At 43.5% G+C, this 18,728-nt stretch overlaps 1 protein-coding gene across 1 annotated transcript in view; it reads left to right on the top strand.

The window, feature by feature from the left end:
- Positions 1-3,014: 3,014 nt before the first annotated feature.
- AP1S3 (adaptor related protein complex 1 sigma 3 subunit) overlaps positions 3,015-18,728 on the top strand; it is a 41,252-nt gene continuing 25,538 nt past the window's right edge. The window contains exon 1 of the mRNA XM_014463147.2: positions 3,015-3,145. Within this exon, the coding sequence (XP_014318633.1) occupies positions 3,143-3,145 (3 nt within the window). The 5' untranslated portion in view covers positions 3,015-3,142. The remainder of the gene's footprint in view (positions 3,146-18,728) is intronic.

Raw genomic sequence — 18,728 nt, 5'->3', positions numbered from 1 at the left:
TTCTGATTGTTCTCCATCGCCTTTTAAATAAAGTTTTAAAGTTCTCCATCGACTTTTAAATAAAGTCTCTCAATCTTTATTTAAAATGGAAAAATCATTAAATTTATTATTTTTGGTTTAAGTATAGTTTCTGTACAATATTATATTAGTTATATTAGTTTCAGGTGTACAATATAGTGATTGGACTTTTGTATACCTTACCATGCGATCAGCCCACTAACTCCAGTAATCACCTTTTATTGCATAAACCTATCACAGTAGGGCAACCATCCCTTTGGTTCCTGTTTCTATGAGTCTGTTTTTGTTTTGTTTGTTTGATTACATAGCAGTAAAAATAAAATAAAAATGAAATCTTGCCATTTGCAACAATATAGATGGACCCAGCGGGTATTATGCTAAGAGACATAAGTCAGACAAAGACAAATACTGTGTGGTTTCACTTATATATGGAATCTAAAAACCAAAGACTTTCAGTTTTACTCGACACCCGTTACACTGACATCCACTGCATTTTTAGTGGTGGTTGTAGCTGCCAGACCAACGAGGTGTATCTGCATTCCATTCCCTTTATTTCTTGTGGTATAGCAGTGATAACCATCAGCCCACTCTGCTGACGTGTCTTGTATTTAACAAGACTAACAAAATGAGAAACCCAGGAGTTCCTCCTCCCCGTTCCATTTATCTTTAGTTTAGTTAACATTTAACCAGGTTACCATTATGATCGGAAAGAAAGACTTCCTGACAAAACTTCTTTGATGGCCTTTTCTTCCTTTATTGTTTTAAACTCATAGCTTGATCTCTCTTAATTTCTAGAAAATTAACATTTTCTAGAATGGCGTCATTTGACTGTTATCATGTGCCTAATTTCTTCTTCTCCCGGTGGACTCCAGGGTGGCCTTTACTGCATGTTTTATATCTTCTGTTACCATGCAACTATGGTTTGAGAAGTGAAACTCATAAATCAAGTTGACCTATAATACCAGGGCATTGTGTTGTGAGTCAGTACACACACACACACACACAAGAATTGCATGCACCGGCTCAGGGATGACCAACTCTGAAACATACAACACACCGTGCACCCTGGCTTCTGCCAACTGTGAGAAATAACATTAATGGAGCCACTTTAAAATCAAAGCTGCCATCCCAGAGGAACAGCCTTGCATGTCTTACTCCTCAAACCTTTGGAATGTTGAAACTGGGCGAAGCCACCTTCAGGCTGTGCCTAAGCAGCACTGTATCCCAAACAACTATTTGTCGTAACTATAACTGAAAATTAAAGACATTCTTTAGAATGAGCGTCACTATGTAGCCTATCTGCACCTTCTATTTCTTCCTCCTATTCACGTAATTGTTCCCTTCCCTTTTCCCATAACTCCCTTGCATTCACTTCCTATTGGGGACACTATTTGGGTTTCTACCTGAATCAGTGCTTCCTGCAAAGCTATTCTTTTGGGTCGCAAATAAATGCTTATTGCGTTTCCCTTTGGTCTTGTAGTTAGGATAACACTAAGACAGCAGATCTTGAATCTAAAGGCCCTGTCAGGCTTAGGCCAGGGAAGCCCTCTTCACAGTGAAACATCTTGTTATAGGGCCTCTGGGGCCTCGATGGGGTTGGCCTCCTTGCTGACCTCATGTAGAGCCTGGAGTTTGAAAGGGAGCAAAGATGAGATAGGGAAGTCAAGACTCAAAAATGCAAGTTATCGCACTGAGACAGTGAATGTTCCGAATAAACATTGCTGACACCACTGCTGCATTCTGAGCGGGTCTGCCAGGAGTGAGGCTCTGGAGGGGATCAGCTTGAGCCCGGGTGCCTCAATGCCAGGCTCAGCCCTGCCTCTGGTTGCTGTCTGTGCCTGCTTTGGCCTCACTGCCTCTGAGTCTCGGGCTCTTATCTGTACAATGTTGAAAACACGAACAAAATAAAAAGGCAACCTATAAAATGGGAGAAAGTATCTGCAAACCATATATTGAATTACAGGTTGTCTTGAAGGCCAGGTAAGATAACCTATGTGAGGTGTCCAGCCATAAGAGCGATTGGGGTGTTATTTGAGAATCTGGAGGTAAGAACATTTGGGGGAGAAGCCCAGGACAGAAGCCCAGGATAGCATCCACGGCCTATCTCAGCAAGGTCATGACGGAAGGCAAGGGATGGCAATAGTTTTTAAGTGAAATTCCCCTCATTCTCTAATCAAACTTTCCCTAACATGAACCACACAGTCAGGGAACTTTGTCCGGCTTTAATCTTTTACTTAATTGTCACTGAGATTTTACCAGCTTTAAGACTCACCTTTAGTCTTCCCATGTCTTTCCACTAGCAATAAACCCTTAAAGCAGAAGCCTGTAGGTGTTTTCCATAGATCAATCAGCAAGGTGTGTGCGATAGGGCTGAGCCCCGCTTTAAAATCAGATAGAAAGAGAAGATCCAGGTACCACGAGGCAACAGGTCCACGATGGAGAGAAAACGGACCCTGGCCGGAGAATTAGAAGTGTGGAAAGCAGCTCTCCTGAACTCACAGTAACTGTGGACCATCTGTCAGGAGGCAAACTCACTCCATCATCTGGTGTTTAATTGTTAAATAATCCTCTTTCAGAGCCCTCTGGCAGATGCCACACACCAGGAGTGGAAGCCATCAGGCATGTAGCAACAGAAAGCCTGGGATATGGAGGCACTGAGATTTTTGAGAACGTTGAGGTTGGAGAGGTTGGAGGCTGCTGGTGTCTATGATGCCCTCGTGTAGGAAGGACCCATTGCCTTCTGGCTCCTGCTCACCTCTTGAACCTCCTCTCACTTAACTCCAACCACAGAGGCCTTGTTTGGGGTCGATTGAAAAGGACAGCGAACTCTTTTTTTCTGCCCAGGTGCATTGGAGGCGCGCAGGTGAATTGTCACCTGAGGCCGCCAGCGCGGCGCTGGGCGGGGCGAGGGGCGGGGAGGAGGGAGAGAAGGGGAGGAGGGGGAACTGGGGGAGCGGCAGGGGAGCCGGCGGGGAGGAGGAGTCTGCAAACTTTCAGTTCGAGGGCATTGTGGGAAGCAGCCCTGGTCCGAGGCAGATGCCTCACCTGTCAGCCGCGCCGGCTCCTGCACTTGGCTCTCGCCACTCGCCACTCGGCAGGCTGGGGCGGAGGCGGCCCGGTCACCATGGTGAGTGCCCGAGATGGGGGCGGCGCTGGCCCGGGAGTGAGCGCTCTCGCTCTCGAGAGGCACCTGCGGAGCCCGGCCCGATGCGCGCTCCGTGGGGAGCTGCCGGGTCCCGCCGGGGTCCCCCGACCCGTCCCCGTCCGTGCCTGTGGCTCAGCCGTCGGGACGGGGCGGGCGCGCCGGGGCACCCGGGACCCCAGCCCGGGACCCTCGCGGCCACCTGGCGCCGCTGCTTCATTCATTCAACCAATGTTAGCTGAGCACTTAGGCTGTGCCCGGCGTGGTGCCAGGCGCTGGGGATATCGCGGAGGATCGGTGGAGACCTAGCTCTCCGGGGCTCAAGTTCTAAGCGGGAGGTGTGGCTGGAGGGAGGCGTGTAATCCACCAGTAACATAACGAGAGTAAGCGCTCTGTCTTCGCAAACACCAGGAGATGGAGGGTGGAGAGGCCAGTCTGCGGGGTGGGCGTGCGGGAAAGGCCGCTGTGAGGAGGTGGTGACGTCAGAGGTCCTGGAGGAGCCCTGCGGCGGTGGGAGCAGGAGGAGGGAGCAGGCGAAGGAAAGGCCACAGAGAAGAAACCCTGGCCACACGAGGCTGGGCCTTATAAGCCGAGTTTGGTTTTTACTCCATCTGAGTGGGGGATCCTTGGGAGCATGTTAGCAGGAAAACGGACCTTATCTCTTCTATATATTTATTTTATTTATTGATTAAGGTATTACATATGTGTCCTTATCCCCCCTTGCCGCCCCCACCCCCACCCCCGCTCATGCCCTCACTCCCCTGGTGCCTGTGTCCATTGGTTGTGCTTATATGCATGCACACAAGTCCTTTGGTTGATTTCTCCGCCTTACCCCCACCCTCCCTACCTTACCTCTGAGGAGGTTTGACGGTCTGATGGATGCTTCTCTGTCTCTGGATCTGTTTTTGTTCATCAGTTTATGTTGTTCATTATATTCATATTTCTAAAAGATCTTTTTGGCGGCTGGTGGAGGTTAGACGTGTGTGTGTGTGTGTGTATGTGTGTCTATGTATGTGCATGTGTGTATGTGCATGCGTGTATGTATGTGCACATGTATATGTGTCTCTGTGTATGTGTGTGTGCATATGTGCATGTGCACATGCATGTGTGTGTGTGTGTCTGTGTCTGTGTCTGTGTGAGTATCACAGTGGAAACAGGGAGACCAGTTGCAGTGTTGCAGGGGACCGGTCCGTGGATGCACTTGGGTGGAAGCGACAGCTTCAGGCACCTCTTGCTCTTGCCTTCCATCCAGGTAGCATTTTGAGAGCACAGTGGCCTGAGCTGCACCAGACCCACTTCATCAGGTGACCTCACTCCCCAAATCCCGGGAAAAGTGACCTGCAAGCCCCTGGTGCTCTCTGATCAGGTGGCCCGGACAGGAGGACCATGTGGGTTCAGACAGCTGATGGACAAGGAGAACAGGGGAGAGCCGAGCCCCTGGACAGCAAGACCCAGGTGCCAGTTCCTAGGAGGGCTTTGGCTGCACAGACTAGAGGCATGTAGAGGCACCGTTGTTTGTTTGCTGAGGGTTCCTGGTAAATACATGTGATGCAAAAAGGAGGCTGTAAATAATGGAGCAGCTCTCTTGGCTTGCTCAGGTTTCCCAAGGAACAAGGTGACCGTGAGCAGCAGCCCGCCAGCATCATTTGCCTGATGGAGGGTGGAATGAGGCCGTGGAGTTGCTGAGCAGTGAAGACAGCTTCCATCCCAGGGGCCGCAGCGGGGCCCGTGCTCCAGCACCTGCTGTGGAGATTTAACTTTCTTGCTGGTGAAAATTGTGGTCAGTTGATCAAAAATGTGCAGTTTCCCTGGTTTTCCACCAGATCTTGCCCAACAGGAAATATTAATGTCTTGAGCACTTGTGATAGGCCAAGTGGCATGCACAACCCTTGCATTTATGATCTCGAGCCTTACAACAACCAGATGAGAGTAACTGTTGTGCTCTTTGCCTTTTACCTGGTTTGGCATGTTCTAGCAGCGTGTCCTTGGACAAGCCCTTGACCTCTTCATGCTAGTTTGCTCATGGAGACAATATTTGTTCTAAATTTGTAAGGCAGGGGTCCTTAGGAGTCCCTAAGACTTTTCAGAGGGCCACAAGGCCAAACTGTTTTCATGATAACACATGATATTATCTGCCCTATTCATGTTCATTCCCATGTGACTGCACATGAGTTCTATTGAAGCGAATATAACAGAATGACCTTGGGTAGTGCATCTATTGGATGCAGAAGCAGTTAGGAGAGTCCAAATGCCTCCTATTGAGCCAGAAATTATGGAGACTTGCTAAAAGGTAACAGTGCCACCCTTCTCACTATTTTTTTTTTTTGCTTTGGAAAATATTGTTACTCTTCATAAAAAGTTATCTGTGTTAGTGTGTAATAGCCTTATTTTTTTTTTAAATGAGCCCAGCTGGGCTGTGGTGGCTCAGTGGTTGAGTATTGACCTATGAACCAGGAGGTCACAGTTTGATTTCTGGTCAAAGCGTATGCCAGAATTGCAGGCTCGATCCACGATTGTGCAGGAGGCAGTTGATCAATGATTCTCTCTCATCTTTGATGTTTCTATCTCTCCCTCTCCCTTCCTCTCTGAAATCAATAAACATATATTTAAAAAATAAATGAACCAGTTAATTTCTAAACTTTTTCTCCATTTAAATGTATAATATATGGCTACAACCTACATAAACAACAATTTAGGCCCTAGCCGTGGCTCAATGGATAGAGCCTTGGCCTGCGGACCAAAGGGTCCGAGGTTCGATTCCGGTCAAGGGCATATACCTTGGTTGTAGGCTCCTCCCCGGCCCAAGCCCTGATCAGGGCTTGTGCAGGAGGTAACCAATTGATGTATTTCTCTCACATTGATGTTCCTCTCTGTCTTTTCCTCTCTCTTCCACTCTCCTTAAAAATCAATGGAAAAATATCCTTGGGTGAGGATTAACAAAACAAAACAACACAAACAAAAAGCACAACAGTTTGGGGGCTGTCTATTTTTAAGAGTGTTAAGGCATCAGAGACAGGTTGTGTGAGTTAATGCAGATGAAAATGCATAGAGCAGCTTTGCCTACTATAAGTGCTCAGTGACCAAGATGTCTCATCTATTTTTTCTGTCAAATGGTAGGGAAGAATCACTGGTCCTCCCTATTGCCCTGCAGCACTAGGCTTTTTTGCGAGGGCCATTTTGTAACCCCTGTCCGTTCCTGACTCTTGCCAGCTCTTACTCTAGGAAAACTGGTCAGTGCTTAGAGCATCCCACCTGGCATGTGCACACCGGAAAAGGTTCTGGATTCCACTGTGCGGGTGACCCAGGTTTCCAGCCCAGAGATTTCAGACCTCACGCATCTTGGAACTGTGTTTGTATTTGAATCATACTGTATGAATCAGCTTTGTACTTCTGCACCCTGCCTTTGTTTTAGAAATCTCTGCCTTGGAAAACAATGCTAGGGTTATTGTGTTTCAGGGGCCAGGAGCTCAGTGCACGTACACATCTTACTGGGAAGAATTTGCTACTGAATGGTTAAAATGTTGATGGAAGGATTTTATTTTTAAATATATTTTTTATTGATTTCAGAGAGGAAGGGAGTAGGAGAGAGAGATAGAAACATCAATGATGAGAGAGAATCATTGATCAGCTGCCTCCTGCACATCCCACATTGGGAATTGAGCCTGCAACCTGGGCATGTGCCCTGACCGGGAATCGAACCATGACCTCTTGCTTCATAGGTTGATGCTCAACCACTGAGCCACACTGGTGGGGTGATGGAAGGATTTTTTAATTTGTTTCTTTATTTTTCTCCCCTGTAAGAAGATAGCAGTGAAAATTTATAGGGTGAATTTTAAAAGGCTTTGGGGACACCATAAATAAAAATGCAAGCAGACTTTGCTTTATGCAGGCCACGTACTTCTGAAGAGTTGAAATGACTTTTAAAACCATGCTGTGAACAAAACGGGAATTACCCATGGAAAGAAACTCAAATGGAAAGCCCTTTTGAAATATGAGTAATCTTCTTGTGCTGCAGATTCAGTTCTCATAATGTATGTTATTTATCTAAACTGAGATAGACGGTTGTTGAAATGTCAAAGATTTCTGCTGTGATTTTAAGTCTTCTTTAGAGAGACCTTCCCAAGCTGAACTGTGAAGCCATTTCTTTTCCAGAATTCATGTTAGTTTAAAGCAACATGAGTGCACCCTTCTTCTAAATCAGCCAATTCCGTTTCCCGTGTTCATTGCTGTCTCTTTACGTTACATAGACATAGAAAAGGTGAAAAGGAATTGGGGAGGGTGAGGGAGGAGAGCCCCAACTATGAACCTGTAAATCCTGCCATGTGCCCCCTCCCCACCCAGTATATTAATTTTATTGTCTGTGGCATAAGTGAATTGTAATTAGGATGTAGTTATTTGGGCAGTTTAAATTCCAGTCTGAGGGTGAAGCAGTCTATTGCTGTAATGAGCTCTTTCCTCCCCTTGAGGCCCAGTCTGGGCTGCTGGCCAGCGGTTGGTGTGGGGGACAGGGGCTTTGGAATAGGGAGGGAAATGACCCTTTGTGGTGTTCAGTTGTCCCAAGAGGGTTCACCCACTTCCCTTCCCACAGATCTCCCAACAACACGAGGGAAACTTGTATTTGCCTCTCGCCAGGACTGTTACTTCTGAGTTCCTATTACTCGTTTTTATGACAAATACTGACAAGAACTTATGATTTTTATGTGGCATTTTACTAGCAACAGCTGGAAGGGAACGGTCAGCAGACTGCGTGTTTGCCACACTGTATCGTCAATGCTTGTCCCGTTGGGTCCCATGAATTATTTCATTATGGACAGAGAGAGGATAATAAAGTTATCCTTTCCCTTCTCACACACATTAAGAAAATCCCTTTAAGAGTCATGCATTTCTTGACATCTCCGTGAATCATTCCTTCACTTAAAAAAATCATTACAGTTCATTATAGTTGGCATACAATATTATACTAGTTTGAGGTGCACAACATAGAGATTTGACATTTATATATCTTATGATGTGATCACCACAGTAGGTCTAGTAACCATGTGTCCCCATACAAAGTTACGATGTTATTGGCAATAGCTCCCATGCTGTACATTCCATCCCCATGGCTTATTTATTTTATAACTGGAAGTTTGTACCTCTTATTCCCCTTCACCTTTTCCACCCACCCCCCACCCCCCTTTCTCTGGCAAGCATCTATTTGTTCTCTGTATCTATGAGTTTCAAACAAAACAGAACAGAAACAAACTCCTTCCACTTTTTTGTTGTTACTACATTCAGAGTTTGTCCCAGAGACCTGAGGCCTCTCTGACGTTACTCCTTCCCTGGGGCCTCTCCTTGCCCCTCACAGAGTCTCTCTTCCTGGTATATCTCAGTCTTCTCTGATGGAATTCTTTGTTTCCCCTGAAGTGTCCTAGTCATTTATTTACCCAGGAGAAACTCCCTAATTACCTTTCGAAGCCCCCAGACCCCAGGTGTGATAGAATGTATGCAGAAATCAGAGGCAAATGCCCCTCAAATGCTCTGTGTTGTACTAACCTGTCTTGCCAGCATCCTGACTAGGAAAATGCTTGTTGCATGGCTGCCAATACAGTAATTTATACGCACATTGTTTAAGTTAGGGATGAAATGCCATTGACCCTTATGAGGAAGGTGGGCTTCAAAAAATCTCCCATAAAGCCCCAAGCCTGAAAACTTTCCCACAGATAGATCTGGGTGTGAGCTGGCTCTCTCTAAATAGTTTTTTAAAACTGCCTGGGGAGGAATAATACGATCACTCACTAGTTTCTCAGTGCGATGGGGCGTAGACTAAAGTACATTCAGTGAAGAATAAGAGCATCCAGGATTCTATTTTGAATGCCCTTTTTGAGCTTGTTTAGCAGGATTGTGGGGCTGATAAGAATTTATGGGTATGGGGTGAGGTCCAGTGGACACTAAAATACTCCCGAGCCTTCCTTCCATCTAGGTCTATGAGGAGGAGGCACTGAGGTCATAGTTTGCAAACTGAGGTGCTCATGCCCTTTTTATACTTATCCTTGCAGAGGGGGGACCTCAGAGGATGGACACTACTCATCCAGATCATTTTTAGATGAAAAAGATATTATTTTTTGCATTAAAACATGAATATATTTGGGTCCAAGATGTAAAATGCACATAAGCTTTAAAGATAAAAGCCTGATAAATAGCATGTTTATGGCTAGTTGCTCAAGGCTAACCCTCTACGTCTCCCAAGGCTACCTGCCTTTGCTGCTGTTAAAATTATTTGGGTAGAAAAATTTAAGACAGCGTTCTAAGGCGGGGTCAGAAAATTTTTTCTGTCAAGGGCTGGATTGTAAATGTTTTAGATTTTGTGGGCTCTGTAGTTTCTGTCACCATTAACTCTTCTACTATAGAGTGAAAGAAACCATGGACAAGGTGTGAATGAGTGTGGATACATTTTAATAAAACTTTATTTACCAAAACAAGGGAGGGCCAGAATTGGCCTATAGGCTGTAGTTTGTTGACCCAGGTTCTAAGGCAACTTCCATGTATTCACTGGTAAGTGTATTAGACAAGCGCATCAGACACGCTGGCAGTGTTCCAGGCATGACTGGCTACATGATTGGTGGGACCCAGTGCAAAATGAAAATGTAGGGGCCCTTGTTCGGAGTTTACTGAGAATTTTCAGATGGTGACAGCAGTAATCTGAAAAAAAATCATTATAGTTAATTATAGTTGGCATGCAATATTTTGCTAGTTTGAGGTGCACAACAAGTGTGGTGCCCTTTGAACCCAGGCATCCGGTGTCCACAGAAACCAGCCCTGCATCGGGGCCCCAGAGATTGTGCTGGATAAGCCAGAAGTTTCCTACTCTCCTGGAACCCCCATTCTTGGTGGGAAGTTCTGTAAACTTTCTAAATATTTTGTATCAAGCACACAGCAAAGGATTATACTAGAAAGCTTGGCTAAGTCCTCATCTTTTTGGAAATTGCCACCATTTCTGAGATGGGTGGTGTGGGGACCTAGTTGAGGCATGTGGATCAGGGAGCAATTCTGGCTAACTCAGGTCCTGACACCTCCAACCCTTCTTGGCCTGAGGAGGGGGGTGGGGGGCATTGCTCAGCTGGCTCAGCCTTTGCAGGGTCATTTCCTGGACCAGTTCCGATTGAACACAGCGTTCAGGAGCATCTGCCGCAGTTAGTTTCAGATTAATGCTTCTGCCACAGGCATGCCTTTCTCCATGTCCCCATGGAGCCCTGGGCGCAGGACACCATGGCTTCCCAGCCCCTCTCATGTCTGCCCTGTTCATCCAGGTATGGCGTAACTTGTCAGCGTAGATCCTGCACATTCTTCCCCCATTTGTGTAAAATAAACATACAGATACCCCTATATATAAACTGAAAGCTTCCAGAAGGATATGCAAGAGAAGTGATTGTCTCTGGAAAGGGCTCTAAGCATCTGGTGTGCAAGATTTTTATTGTCTGTCCTATTATTAGATCCTTCAGTGTGTTCTATTTTAATGTAATACCTTTTTTAAAATTTATTTTTTATTGTTCACAGTATTAAAGATGTCCCCCATTACCCCCCCCCCCTTTGACCCTTTCCACCCAGCCTCCCACCATGCCTTACCCCAGGCCTTCACCATACTGTTTGAGTCCATGGGCTATGCATATATGCATATAAATTCTTTGATGAATCTCTTCCCACCCCCTTCACCTCCCTTCCCCGAGATCTGTTAGTCTGTTTCATGAATCCATGTTTCTGGACTTATTTTGTTCCTCAGTTTATCCTACCTTTTAAATGATATAAAAATGACTTTATAAATATGTTGTTTTTATTGCTTCTCCAGCAAAAACTCTGTTTTGTTTTTCTCTGTGTTTTATAACTTCTTAAGCTTGGGTGTGTTTGGAATTGGGATGGTAGCAGAAGGAGTCCCCTTAAAATACACACACACACACACACACACACAAATTTTTTTTTCCTCTTTCTTTCTCACTAACTTGGGCTTGGGCTCTTGGCTAGAGTTCAGAACTTCTAATTGTATTTTACTTTCATATGAGAACTGAGAATAGCTGGGGGGCGGGGATGTGAGCCAACTCACTCACTTCAGTGACTCTGAAACTTTTGGTAACAGGTAAAATAATATTTCTAGTTGCTTCACAGGACTGAGCCATTCAAGTACAGATGTGTTTGTCAGGTCATCCGGGGTGGGCCTCTCCACATTTAGTGTGCAGCTGAACATTCCAGCAAAATTGAGAAGCCACATACTAAAAAAAGTCGGGAAGGACCCGGCAAATCTGGTATCAGATCCAGATGATCACTGAATTGTTCTGCCCCCAATTTCAGTGTCTGCTGCTTTTCCTCGTTTTCCTTGAAAAAAAGGAAAAAAAAATCAGGTTTCATCCTGCAGCTGAAGCTATAAGAGGACTGAAAAAAAAAGTTTCTTCAATGAGAAGTGTGAGAATTTCATCGGGTGACAGAACATTCTGTCAGAAGAGGCCTCTCTGTCATGTGACACACGGAGCATTTCACACAGGTTTTCACGAGGCCTTGGCTTGCTCGCATCTAGAAGATGTGGGACCAGGTGTGATGTGGCAGGGAGTGGGGAGGTGGCGAGGTGGACACCCTTGGCCCTGTGTGTAAGCTGCGTGACTTGGACACGTGGCTCCTCCCTCTCCTCATCAGGCCTACTTCCTGGGGTCACCTGAGGATTGAATGAGAGAATCCAGTTCAAGCCTTTTGCACGGGGGGCCTGGAATTCATTCCATAAATGAAAGCTAGGCTATATTTTAAAGAAATAGGAAAAAGCTAATAAAAATTAGTTCATAAGACTTATCCCCCCCCCCGCCCCCCAGGAATTCATTTGAACAGATAAAATAAAGAAACAAAGTATCATAGACTGCAGATATTGGGGAGGTGGGAGAAGGTAAGGGTTATCCTAACATCTCATTTTTTCTAAATGTGATTCAAAACTCCATGTAGGCATAGAACGTTTTTCTTTTATTCCTTAAACAAGCACGTACCCTCAATTTCTTTACTAAGAAGTCAGTTCCTCAATTCTAAGTGTGCTGTGTATGAATTCTACCTTTCAGAGTCCATTTGGCCTCATGGTTTTAATACCTGAAGAATTCAAATGATGTAGTCTACATCAGCAAGCTTTGGGAGGCTTGACTTTATACCAAGGCAGGTCAGATTGAACCTGAACTTAGAAAGAGTACATGGGTGTGCCACCTCCCACCCCTTAACACATTTTGCTCGTAGCTGTAGGTATCGCTATCAAGGCACGAAGGCCCTGGCATCTAGTTTTTCTCGAGTGCTGGGTTGGCTGCAGTAGGAAGAAAATGAAAGTTCTTAATAAACATCTCAGTGGTCATTACCATGCAGGGTGCTGAGTTCAGCATATTTAAGCATATTTAGCCTATTTAAGCACAGCCTCTGGAACAATTTTTCCTGATCACACACACACACAAAATTCACATTAAGATCAAATAAGCATCACTGTGAAATATGAATGGGGTCCCAAGTTATTAATGTTTCATTCAACTTCAAAGTCCTATTGAAAATTGCCTGGAACTTTTGCCTCCTTTTCCGGTATCTTTAATTTCCTTGAAAGATTTGAAACAGAACCAAAGGCCAGTCTGCCTCTCAAAAGACTCGAGGAGAAAAATCTAATTAGAGGCATATTTTCTACTAGACAAAATTAACCAACTAAGAAGTATCCTTGATATAATCTAAGTTGATTACTCTGTCCAGAGGAAATGATAAGTGGAGGAACAGTACGTGAATCACTCTTCAGGCTGTTGTGTTTTTTCTTCCCCACTTGTTAATCCTCATGTTCTTAACTGTGGAGGTTATCAGAAAAGAAAACCCCACAAGCCTGAGGTCTGTTTCCTGATTACAAGAAGTGGTGCTGTTGGGAAGAAATTTCTCACATGCATAGCAAGCCTAGCCGGGTGCGGGGGTGGGAATTGAGCTCTGAAGCGTGTTGTTTGGATTATAGAATTGCTGCAGGGACTCTGTGGAGGAGGCCATGGGAGGGCTCCGGAGGGACGGGCATGGGGCTGAGCCCAGAAGGGCAGGCCGCCCTGCCTTCAGCTTTTCAGAAAAGAGTGTGGGTATGTATGGATGGATATGTGAGGGGGAAGGATTGATACGTAGACTATAAAGAAAGGTGATTTCAAGGAAAGGTAGATCCTGGAGAAGAGAGCCTGTCGAGTCTACCACAAGGAGCAGGTCACCTTCTCCTCTAACCCTGCCTTCCTGTCAATCCCATTGAGGGATGATTCCTCCAGCATATTCGGGCAATGGCATTTCTCATAGGTGGACTCTAGGGACTAAAAAGAAAAACCTTTAAAAATTTTTGAGTTACAACATAAATATTAGTACCATCCATATGCATTTGGGGAAATGAGTCAAAAGTAGTTGGAGCATTGTCCGAAGTCAGGAGGAGCCTCCCTTCCCTCCACCACAGGGTTTCAGAGGTGACTTGTTTCCTTAGCCACGGGGCAGTTTTGCTGAAGTTGCAGGTGTACGTGTGTGTGTGTGTGTGTGTGTGTGTGTGTGTGTGTGTGTGTATTTTGTCTCTGAGTGGGTTAGTTCCCTTGTGCTTTTCTGAAAAACCATCTGCTACCCTGTATGTCTGTTTGCCCTGAGCTTTCTTCCTCCAGCACTAACGTCTGTTCTGAGAGGGGAAGCTTCTTTGAATAGCAGCATAAGGCAAACATCGCTAGAAAGACAGATGAGCACGATGCTTGGAAGGATTGCTGTACTGGAAGGTGAGAGGATCCAGGTCCTTCACCCAGTGATGCTCATAGCTGTGACCTTCACAAGGTCACCCAACATCCTAGAACATGCTCTCTCAGCTGTCACACTAGGAGAGCTTGGGCCTAAGATATAATCTTAAACATTCTTTCTGGCTCTCATACCCTGTTATCAGCAATAAGAAAATCATACGCCTCTTCAATCCTAATATAGATTAGTATCAGAATGAGAAGCAGGGCTGGCCTGGGGCTGAATGGTTGATCTGCGTGTCCTCGTGTTACTGTTGATCAGGAGCTGGGCTCATCCTAGATGTAGCTTGCAGGTGGGGCTCTTGTGTCCGAAGCTGGCATGAAGGGACAATGGCCACACCAGCAGAGAGCGCATGTAACTATGTATGGAGCCTTGCACTGCTCACCCACCTATTTGTGTGTCTAGGCACGGACTGGATTGAGTGAAGTTTGGCTTCAATCAGGTTCAGGGCAGAGGCAGCACAGCATTATAATTCTGCTGTGGGTACACATTTACTAAATGCCTACTGTGTTCTGCACCCGGAATGGAGATTATTAAGAGACATAGAGGAAACAAAAATGATTATGCTTCTGATCCCACAGGGAGGAAAACTTATATAAATGGAGCAGCTGGTATTCTACCCTCCACTGTGGGTTTCTTTCACGAATGTTGAAAACAAAAATGTGGTCAAGAAGGGTTAGGGTACATGAGGAGTGTGAATTTTGAGAGAGGTTCTCAAAATGTTACAGACTTGGTTTGGTGAGGAGCCTGTTTCACACATGGGGGAGGGAGAAGGGGCTGGGAAATGAGATGGGTCTGCAAGCGGATTAGCATGGCTGCATATGGGACTGAATTTGGAAAACTCTCTCTCTCTCTCTCTCTCTCTCTTTCTCTCTCTCTCTTACACACACACACACACACACACACACACTCCCCATCAGGAAAGTCTGGTATTTTTGTTTTCTGTTCAGTCATCATTTCATAGATACGGACTATGAGCATTATGGCAGACCTACTGGGACAAACATCTAAAATAAAACTCTATTTTGTTGCTTTTTTTCCAGATAATAGGAGCACAATGCACATGAATAGATTGGATTGACTTGAAGTTTCAGAGTGAACTGTACAGTTTTATGTTAATTTTTTTATTATATCAGATAAGTTGAACAATCACACTCATATCTCAGAAAAACTTGAACCTATCATTGCTTATGGTCATTTTTTATACTTTTTTAATTGAATTGAGCCTATTGATCCTGAGCTTAGAAGCTGGGACAATATCAAATTGCTGTAAAATGTTCTTCTTTTTTGAGATGTAATTGACATATAACAATATATTACTTTCAGATATACAGCATAATGATTCAATATATGGGTATATATAGTGACATGAGCACCACAGTAAGTCTAGTTAACATCCATGGTCATTTTCTAAGAAAAGTCAGGCAATAAATATTTATTTGTTAAGCAGCTTAACATCATTGCCTATGTTAACGCAAGAAAAATACACATTCAAACCTGTAAAGATTTTTTGTGAGTTTATATAAACCAAACTGTTGATAATTATCTCAACATATTGAGATAATGCTCCAGAGAATGGCAGTTTTTTATCTTGTTTTATACATTACAATCAAAGGAGGGGACGTAAGTGGGTTACATGAAATTTATTGGTGATAGATTAGGGAGGTGGGAGAAATCAAAGTGGGGAAACCTCTGGGATTGGAAAAAAAGTAAAATGTAGACACATACTTCTTTTACTTAGGTAGGTACAGGGTAGTTAATAGTCAACAATTAAACATAACAATAACAATGGTCTCCACAGAGTGGTGCCTCTGCTTTGAGGGGTCCAGAAAAAGGGAAATTACTTTAACATTCCAATGATATGTTATCGTAGATGCAAAAAGACAATAGGCTCAGTTAAGGTAAAGACTGACCTTTGTCAGGGAAGATACCTGCTTAGGAGTGACTACTCACCATAAACTGCTTTTAGTTAGAGTTTTAATTTCAGACCATCTTTTGTGGTTACTTTAGGTCTTTGAGTTTACAAAACAGCCATGCAGGCCTTCCCTGACCTAGTCAGGTTAGCATGTGGTCTTTTTTTTCTATCCACAGCCGTTAAAATTCAAACCATTAAACTTATTTAAGAATCAAACATTTTAAAACTTATTAATGGACAGAATGCAAAAACTTCAACCAAGACTTCTATGTAAAGCATAAGGAAAAGGCATTTATCCTGTCTCAATTGCAAGACAAGTAATTTTCAATCTGAGAAAAAAACAATCACCTTTCTAAAAGTGACTTTCTTTGAAATTATGGGCTTGTCTGATTAACTGATGTGTATCCATATTTATTAGTAAAATCAATATCAAAAGTGCCTCACATCATAACAGAAAGTAATTTTTGGAGCAGACCAACTAGCTTAGAAAACATGTGCTGATCAAATTTGCATTGTTGCAATCTCTGCTCCCCATAAGTCAGCAGCAGGGCCAACTCATCGATACTTTAAAGACCACGTTAAATCTTTCTAACAAGAGTTACATTAAGACTTTAAAAAAAACCCAACACCTTCTAAACCCCATTTTCCTGAGTTCCTTTTTAGAAGTAGTGAATATAATTGTATTTTATCAGTAAGAGTTCAAAGGACAGAATATTTAAGATAACTACCTTTGCACAATCATTATATTTTTAGCAAGTATTTACAACATGAGTGCTCTATAATATACTTCTAATTTGCAGTTATATTCTGTACTAGAATCTTGACTGTGGAAGCAAAAAATTTTGGACTTTGATCAAAAGTGATAAAAAAAAGAAGACACAACATTCTTGTTTTTTTTGTTGTTGTTAACTGTGAAATAAGATAATCACAGAGTAGGACTTCCTTTTCTTTACAAAGCATCTTTTTTTATTTCCTAGTTTTGTTGAGAAATCATTAACCAGAACATCTTGGGGTGGTATTTTTTTTGTAGCATCTTCAAAAGATGTATAATTAAATATCAGCATTACTGCCAACTGCCATAAGTGTTTATGGGTGCCAATGACTGTAGTTTATTCTGTAGCTACACATTGCTACAATTAGGTTAGATTTCTGAATTTTTAAAATAACAATTCAAAATGTTGGGCATGGGAAAAAGGTGAGAAAATAGAGTGCTTTTCTTACATTGCCTGTTTTTCTGTGGGGTGATGTAAAGAATGGTTATTTCCAGCAAAAGTGACCCCAAACTGTCTGTTCCATTCTCCCTTACAAAATTCATACTATTTTCCAGATCTAATGAAAGAAGAAACAAATGTTCAAAATTGAAGACATTAAGTTCATCTTCAGCTCCGTCTACACGTGGCTGATTGCTCTGTACTGGGTATGGTCTGGGGCTGGCTCCCTGTGTGACTTCTGTATAGGGAGCTGGAGGCCACCAGGTGGAGAACAGATGCCCTCTTGCCAATGCATGTTTATTTCATTGCCCACCCTCACTCCCATAACATTTTAACTGTAGAAAAAGGCCCGCGAAGGAATCATATAATGAGATTTGCAGGAGGCCAGGTTCCCTATCAAGTATTTAGCCCTGAAGTTACTTTAATGGAAAATAGATTAGTATGAAACTATTTTTCCATAACTGAAGCTTAAATCCATGACAGTTAAATAATGTCACCTCCAAAGAAGCAGATGATTCTTATAGTTTTCTGGGATATAAAACCCCTTTGGGAATCTGCTAAACGTTCTGGATCTTCTCCTTAAAGCAATGCTCATGAATCCGAATTTTGGCATATACTTTCTGGAAGTCTACTGACATCCCCTTTCCCTTCCAGATTATCCTAGACTTGAGCATTTCTTGTAAAGCTGTAGAATCCTACCTGAATTCAATACCTACCCCTGCCACCAATAGCTTGCTAACACTGGGAAAGTCTTCTAAATGTCAACAACATATTTTTTTTTATTCAGTATCGGTACATCACCTAGGTATGTGGGGTAAACAATATAATGCATGTAAATGTGCTCAACATTGTGCCTGTCATGCAGAAGGTCATTTTTATTGATAAATATAATTGTCATGTGGAATATCGTGTTCAGATTAGTTGAGCAGCAGATTTGAGTCTTCCTGGAGGGAAGTCTCCCTGAGAGGTTAGGTGACGATCAGAAGATTTCTTGGGAGAGCTTAGGACCAGAGTTAGTGAGAGTTAGTGGGCCAACGATAGTGCCTTTACAGTTTGCTAACTCATTGCTGTTGCATCTACCTCCATGTCAGGTAAACAGTTAACAGTAGATACTCTTAGAAGCAGGTAAGACACCTTTTCCCTCTAGAGATGTGTTCACAAATTCTTTCAAATTGTCTTTTATTTTCAAGGACCCTAAGCAACCACTTTTGTTAATAGCAATTTCCTCAGACAGGCCACTGTAGGGTAGATCCTGGAGCCATTTTCTGGTTGTCATTGTAGCCATATCATACTGTGACCATGCCATGGTTATGTTGATTTGACCATGTCTTCTACAGAGGGCTAATGTCACTGCCTATGGGCTTTTTAAATTTCCAAGGTATAGGGATTACCTGTAGTCTTTTATGAGCAATCAATAGTATTGTTGACTCTATGTGTCTATTTATCACAGATTTAAAAGGTTTGAGTAGTGTAACCAGCAGTTACACTGTGTGCATATGAAGACTGCCTTTGATTGGTGGGAAGGACTGATGCATGGATGTTGGGAAGACCTCAGGCTGTAGAGTCAGACAGATCTGTGTTGGAATCCCTCTCAGCCATTTCCTAGCCTTTGAGTTCAGTCACTGTCATGGGTGTTCTGGGATATCTTCATGGCCTCATATGAACATCCACTATC

The sequence above is a fragment of the Myotis lucifugus genome, unplaced genomic scaffold (genome assembly GCF_000147115.1).
Source record: "Myotis lucifugus unplaced genomic scaffold, Myoluc2.0 scaffold_3, whole genome shotgun sequence".
NCBI lineage: Eukaryota > Metazoa > Chordata > Mammalia > Chiroptera > Vespertilionidae > Myotis > Myotis lucifugus.
The sequence above is the reverse complement of the archived record's forward strand: the minus strand, read 5'-3'. Positions and strand labels throughout refer to the sequence as shown.